A 6,747-nucleotide genomic window follows, 5' to 3' on the forward strand; every position below is an offset into this window, starting at 1 on the left:
GTTCTTGCGGCAGCCTTTACAAATGAGGTGCCCAGCTGGGGCTCTGTTCACCCAGAGAGGTGCCCGTCTATTCATTCTGTCGGAGTGCGGGAGGCTGTGGCTGTCCTCGCCTCGAAGATATGTAAACACTACTACCACAAAACAAACATCGCCTGCGGGGGGTGACGAACCGGACAGGTCCGCGCATCCTCATCACTACGGAAGTCTCCGCTTCCTCGTTTTCAGAATGTACAGGAATGAACTGACTGCTTGGAGGAGAAGGTGCAGGTGCTGTTGCTTTCTTCCTATTTTCGTGGGGGTGACCAAGCAATGCAAAGGCTGCTGACTGCATCATCGCCCGGCTGCCCGGTGTGTGCCGACTGAGCGAGTAGAGGGACCTTACAAGCCTGTAAGACAGCTCGGACGGAAAGGAATCCAGCTGTTTGTGGGGTGTCAGACCTGGCTAGAAAGCACAAATCTGTAATGAGCTTCATTACTTGACTCCGCGAATGAGTGGCGATAGCAGGCGCACATTGGCGTGTCGTCGCCGAAAGTTGTGCCTGGACTGCAGCAGCTCTCGTCAGAAAAAGCGTAGTGTATTCAGATGAATCGAGTGTATGAGCGTGTCCTAAGGAGCCCCCGTGAACACACTCGGCAGGCAAGAGAGCGATCACTTACATTGCGGCGGTAGTAAAGGGTTTGGAGAGCAAGGCAAGGCTCGAGCGAAGGGCTGTGGTCGTCAACAAGCGGGCGGAGCAGAGTAACCTCAAAATGGCCGACAGCTGTCCACACAGAGACTGTTCGCACAGAACGTCGGCCGGGTTCGCACAATGCCGTTGTACGGATGGGTAGTTATGATGTTAGTGTGGCCGGCGAACCGACGTGCCGGGTCAGTGCAGGTGGCAGTTGGACAGACGTTTCAGTTTGTACGGGGCTGGCGAGAAGCCTGACCGACCCGTGTCAGCTAGAGTGACTCCCACACCGCTTCAGCGAACCGATGGAATTGAAATCTTTTACAGTGGGCCGTTAAGTGCCGCAGGACAAATCGAGAAGTTTTGGTTGGAGACTGGGGAATGGGAAGCACAGCTATCTATGCAGGCCAGCCACTGCTTTGGGGGTCCCCGGCTTTCTCCGTGCCACTGGTGCTATGGTTTCCCTCAGACAAGATGATTCTTCTGCGTAGATCAGAGGAAAACAGCCAGTCGAAAGGCCACCAACCTCCCGGTTCAAAGTGGACGTACTTGTGAGGCCGTCACGGGGTTCGGGCAGAACGGGTCCGGTCGAGGAACGGCACTAAGGCGTCCGAACCCCCGAAGAAATAGCAGCGATCCCCAGAGTACGAGATTTCTAAACCGCTGTGGCGTCCTGGCTACTAGAGTGGTAGAGAGTCCTGGCCTACAGAATGTGTGGGTAAAGGGTTCGGTCGAGAATCCCCAGCGGGCAAGGGACCTGGTCGGCAACACGGTGAGGGAAGAAGAGTGTCGCCGTCTTCCCAGGTAGCGTTGTGTCCGAGCAGAGGCCCTTCGTTCTGAACGTGTGGACCAGTCCTAGCAAGGCAGCTCAGCCGACGAACTGGCTTGACGTGTGGGCAGGTATGGAGGCGACGAACTATCAGCTTTTCGGGCAGATGCAGACGGCGGCTGGCATCTTGCGGGTTTGAGGAGAAGTCTTCTGGACGGGAAGAAAAAGAGGGAGCACAGGCGTACGGCTGAAGATCCACAAAGGGAAAGAAAAAGGAAGTTGCTGAGTCCCAGGATCCGGATGCCCTGTAGGACTGCGGGCGGAAGATGGTGCTCTGCCGCGTGCGCGCCGCGACCTGCAGACTGATCGAAATCTGGAGTCGACTAAGGAAGTTGCAAGAAGACGAGAAGAGCAGCCAAAATGCCTACAATCTTAACAAGCCAGTACCTACCCGTCGAAGTCTGGCAGCGGCTCCCCAGCTTATCATCTACCGAACGCCTGCAGGCTGGTCTAGTGGCATCATACTAACGCGCGCGGCAAACGGGGACAGATACACTCAAACTCGTTTCCGCGACAGGCGCGCCCCCAAGAGACAGCAGGTTCAGAAAAAAGACAGAGGAATAAGAGAAACCGCCGTCCGAGGAGCGGAACGAGAAGGGGATGGTCATTGTGGAGAGAAGAACAGACGCTACTTCTCATTGCGATCGTGTGCTCATCGGTTCTTCGTCAGGAGACCTGCAGGCGCAGAATTCGGAGTGCGATGCCACTGTTAGACGGATGTAGAGAACAGGGGGTCCATCACCTAGAGGAATGTTAGACGTATGGACGGTGTAAGGATCCCAAGCCAATCCAAAGCAGTCGACGCCGTACAGTATCGATCTGTTTTGCCCGTCTACACGGAAGTATAGGCTCCTCTTTCGGACCAAATGAATGCCGTGAATGTCCTCAACACTATCTTCTGTCGGGCGTGTGAATACCGGGGCTACTCAACTAAGAACCCACCGCTGCTGGGTGATGCCGCTACTCAGTGCAGAACGAGAGTTCCGGCTCTGTCCCGAGAAATCCCATCTTACACCGGAGCAGTCGTTAAGACTGTATCCATTCTACATTATTACAGATACTCGGGTTCCACCCGAACACGTTTGCTCTATAATCCCGAAGCAGCTCCGGCTCAGCCACTGCTCATTTCCCTCGAGCACTGGGTTACGGGTTGCAGATGTCGTGGAGTGGAGAGGCCTTGTCACTACGCGGATACCCAGAAACCTTTCGGGTCTCTCTCCCTAGTTTTTTTTTTTCGCTTTTGCAGAACTGGAGAAATTTGCTTTTTTCTCTTGTCCAAAAAGACATATCTCCCTTTTTAGTATTACTCCTCCCCAGACAGCTAACGCTGTACAGGGAGGCAGCACGGAAGGCAGTGTGGGTGTATGGCTTTTCCTGGCCGTCCCATCTTTTCCTCGCTTTTCCCGTCGTCCAGGAGGAAAGTCAGTCGAGCAGACAGCAGGGGAAGAAAGTTTTAGTAGACCAAAGTACAGATCTTGACATCTTTGCCTGCTTTTGTCCTTCTACGCAACAATGCTACCACAGAAGTAAGCTGTCCCCCCAACCAGGAGCCTACTCAGTCTCGTTGAGTAAGGCAGCGCCGGTCCTGAACCACGGGGGCTACCTGTTCACGGCGAAGGACGTATTAGAAAAGCCATGTCTACGAAGAGAGAAACCGCCATCTCTCAAAAAAAGTTTTCCACAACCTGCCTTCATGCCCGTACGGAGCTTTCATCATCAGTAAAGTAGAAAGAGGCATCCGCACTGGTTGGAGTCACCGGGGTAGAAGCACCGAGCAGCGACAGGGAGTCGTACTCTGTTTACCCGTACGTCCAAGGTCTTTCCAGAAGCACGAGACGGGCCGAGTAAGCAAGAGAGAGCCACCAAGTTCGATGCTTTTTTTCGTCTTTGTTTTTCGTGCCTCGGAAGATCTTGATATTACGGAGTTTCAAGGCCAAATTCTCATTTTTCACTTTGTCTTTTTTTGCTTTAGCTTGGCAATTCATCACAATCGGCACCTTTCCCGTCTTGCTGCACGGAGTGGACCGTCTTGTTCCCCGAGGTCAAACTCCCAGATGCAGACCCAGCTCGACTACTCTTTTTCTTGTCTTCTACTTGAGCCCGGGGGAGACACTTTTTTTACGGAGAAAGCCATGTACCGTAGTTGAAGCGAACAACCGTTGAGGAATCTACCCACCCAGGTGTCTCGACTTTTTTAACACAGCCGACTTACCCGCCTTGTCTTTCCAGTTGGTCTCCCAAGTTTTAGACAATCTATTTACTGCGACCCTTCTCATTTTAGTAACGCCGTATTTGCAAAGCCTCGAAACAAACTTTTCCTTGTACAGCTTGCAGATGTTTTCTCTTGTTTCTCCATTTTGAATCGTTGGACGACTCCGCCAAGAGACGTCTTCCGCGGGATGAGCTTCTTTTCTCGTTAGAACGCATCTCGGCTGACCTCTTGTTTTTCATCTCAGCCCACGTGCATCTATTTCCTAGTCCGGAGAAGGCTAAAAGGGTAGGGTGCTCTTTTCATCAAAAGAAAGGATGTGTTGACTTGCTACCGCCATGGTCAAGCCGGCTTATTTTCCTACCATGTAACAGAGCGTAGGCGTTCATGTGGCAACTGCCCTTCCTTCTCCTGTATCCGTTCCCTACAGATCTATTGTATCAGCAGAAGAACCTCTGTATATCAGCACTCCGTTTGCCTCTCCTGGAGGAGGTGGAGCAAACGCTTGTAACCATTGAAAGACATGTGGACAGGTTTTTAGCAGATGAAAGTCACGAACAAGAGAGGGCCCGAGACCTCCTGCGCTCTCCGTATCCATCGTGAAAGTCCGAGAGAAAAGTCTGTCTCCTGTGTTTTTGCGAAGCACGTGTGATTCGATTAACAAGATGGGAGCAGTTAAAGACATATTCTTAAAAACGGAAGAAGCGGTCGACTCGACGCCTGATTTTGAAGGGGCCGTTTCTCCGAGCTTCGATTGTCAATCAAGAAGTGTTAGGTAAAGATTCCCGGTGTATTCGTATGTATTCGAAACCGTCGCACGTCCTTCTTCTACAACCTTCTGAAAAGAGTTTTTTTTCTCTGCTCTTTCACATTCCTCTCGTACGCACGAGTTCGCTCTACTTTTAAAGGAAGAGGCATACATTTCTGTTATGATTCTTTTACTGACTACTTTCCTGCACTACCATGTGCTGCAGCCCAGAGCGCTCTTCTCTCTAGTACTTTTCTTATCTCGTTTATTTCCTCGGGTGTTCTGTGATGCTTCTTTTGGATGAACGACTATTCTGTTACAAACCTTTTCACTCTCACTAGTGACGGTCGACTTTCCCACCTCCCTTCTTTTCCTTCTGAAATGAAGCCAGTCATTCCTTGTTTTTCTCCGCCTCTCCTCCGTGGAGTCTATCAAGATTTGACGGTGTAATAACCTCGCATCCGGCATCTCGTTCGTAGACGAGTATTTTCTCCCTCCGATGCAGTCCTCTTTCTTTCCCCTCTACCTTCGTGATCAAGATGGGAAATGAAAGTTCTTCGTCTTTACAGGAGAGAGAGATGGACGGCAGCGGAGGAGGAGATCAGCCCGGGGGAGAGCACGGAAGAAGAAAAGACACCACTAGACTTCGGCTTGTTCTTCAAGCCGACGGATATCAAACAGATGGGGAGGACGAGGAGGTAGATGGTGTGAGAAATTTAGAGGCGAATGACTCTAAAGGTCGTCGGTCGAGTGTGACGTCTTCTCATACGCATACGTCAGATTCGCATACGGATGATGCCCATTGTATGGTCCCTGGAATCGTAGAAGGGACAAGGGTGCTGAACAACAAGGTAGAAAAAGGCGAGAGGTCACAGGAAGGAAAAGAAGAAGAAAGCCTTCGGTTTCTCCCCCTTGTCACTCTTGAGTTGCCCGTGTCCACAGATGTAGATAAGAAGAAGTATAGTTCGTCGGCTGCAACTGAAATCGTTAAGAAAGATTCTTTACTCTGTCTTTGGCGCTCCCCTATTGTCCCCTCATCTTCGACTATGAGTCCTTCTTCAGATCGTCTCCTCGGTTTTTATCGTGACAGCTTCCGCTATGGAAGAAACCGGAGTGTATATGGAGAGACCGTAGTACCGGTGTACTGTTCGAGATATACAAGGGAGTTGAGCATGTATATGCATTCTCTTCTGTCTTCTTCCCTTTCCTCTTGTTCGTCATCGTGTTCGACTCGCTTATCGATCTTGACGGTCAAAGAAGAAAAGCAAAGAGAGTGTCTGTTGTCTTCCTCTACTAGCAGTACGGATGGCTCTTTTTCTTGTTCTTCGTCCTCTCTGTCCTCTTCACGCTGTTCGTCTCTAGTATCTCCCTATGTTCCGACCCCTCTTCCTGCATCGCTGCTTCTATATAGTGGCAACCGCGCCGCGCAGGGATCTTCAGGCCTTTTGTCTTCTAAGGACTCTCCTTATCTCTCTCCTGACTTCTTTTGCTCATCATCTGTTTTCTCTTCTTCTTGTACAGCTTACATCCTTGCTCTTCGTCAATTCAGACAGCACTCTTGTGCCACTCATTCTTCTGCATCGTCTTCTCCCTCTCACCTCTCGCCCCATATGTTATCACGGCTATGGAGGAATCAGTTTGTAGCGTTGATGAACCCATCGCCTAGTGAAGAGGGGGAGTCACGGAGCAAAAGATTTTTTCAGATGAAGAAGAATCCAGAGGAAATCTTGTTCACTCTACCTACACGGTCATGGCAGGTAGAATGGCGACGCCATCGTTATGCTTCATGCATAGCTCTCCGTGCGTTGGTAGAATGCTTACTGGCGATCAACAGATCTCAAGATGAAAAGAAAGAAGGCCTCGGAAGCGAAGAAGGGAAGACGGAGAAGAAGAAGGCGATTTCTCGTGATAGACAACTGGAAAAAGAACAAAGAGAACGTCTTTTCACAGTCGCGTTTCTGCATGCAGCACAAGAAGCCGAGGGGATCCTTTCATCCATCCATAAAGGTTGGCAACAAGAGAGTGACTGCGTGTGGAATACCACCTTTCATCTTCCTGTGGAAGACGGAGGCCTCGACTATGACTGGATGTCGTGTGGTATACCTCCCTGTCTCCGTCCTTTACCTACTCCTCCCTCGGCCTCTTGTTCTCTTTCCTCCTCGTTTCGTGAAGTCTTTGAGACCCATCTACCTTCTATCCTTAGGCCTCCTGTGTCTTCTTCTCTACAGTCACAATCAAGGAAGATCCTTACCTCATCTCCTGTACTGAGGTGGCTTCCTTCTCCCGGACA

At 50.7% G+C, this 6,747-nt stretch overlaps 4 protein-coding genes across 4 annotated transcripts; all 4 read left to right on the forward strand.

The window, feature by feature from the left end:
* Window positions 1-808: 808 nt before the first annotated feature.
* Window positions 809-1,313, forward strand: CSUI_008117 (uncharacterized protein). The gene has a single exon (XM_068068256.1). The coding sequence runs from the start codon at window positions 1,053-1,055 to the stop codon at window positions 1,224-1,226; it is 174 nt and encodes a 57-aa protein (XP_067919764.1). The 5' UTR covers window positions 809-1,052; the 3' UTR covers window positions 1,227-1,313.
* A 2,952-nt stretch (window positions 1,314-4,265) lies between these two features.
* CSUI_008118 (uncharacterized protein) lies at window positions 4,266-5,232 on the forward strand (the record flags this gene model as incomplete). The annotated part of the gene is made up of 1 exon (XM_068068257.1): window positions 4,266-5,232. A coding segment is annotated over exon 1 (234 nt), but the record flags the coding sequence as incomplete, so codon positions are not given.
* Window positions 5,233-5,317: 85 nt separating this feature from the next.
* Window positions 5,318-5,991, forward strand: CSUI_008119 (uncharacterized protein; the record flags this gene model as incomplete). The annotated part of the gene is made up of 1 exon (XM_068068258.1): window positions 5,318-5,991. A coding segment is annotated over exon 1 (486 nt), but the record flags the coding sequence as incomplete, so codon positions are not given.
* A 77-nt stretch (window positions 5,992-6,068) lies between these two features.
* On the forward strand, window positions 6,069-6,706 carry CSUI_008120 (uncharacterized protein; the record flags this gene model as incomplete). Its single annotated transcript, XM_068068259.1, has 1 exon — window positions 6,069-6,706. A coding segment is annotated over exon 1 (600 nt), but the record flags the coding sequence as incomplete, so codon positions are not given.
* Between the last annotated feature and the right edge of the window lie 41 nt (window positions 6,707-6,747).

The sequence above is a fragment of the Cystoisospora suis genome (assembly GCF_002600585.1).
Source record: "Cystoisospora suis strain Wien I chromosome Unknown contig_4471, whole genome shotgun sequence".
Lineage (NCBI taxonomy): Eukaryota > Apicomplexa > Conoidasida > Eucoccidiorida > Sarcocystidae > Cystoisospora > Cystoisospora suis.

Excerpts from the sequence above, each read along its gene's own strand:
- CSUI_008117 (XM_068068256.1), top strand. The coding sequence starts at position 1,053 with ATGGGAAGCACAGCTATCTATGCAGGCCAGCCACTGCTTTGGGGGTCC.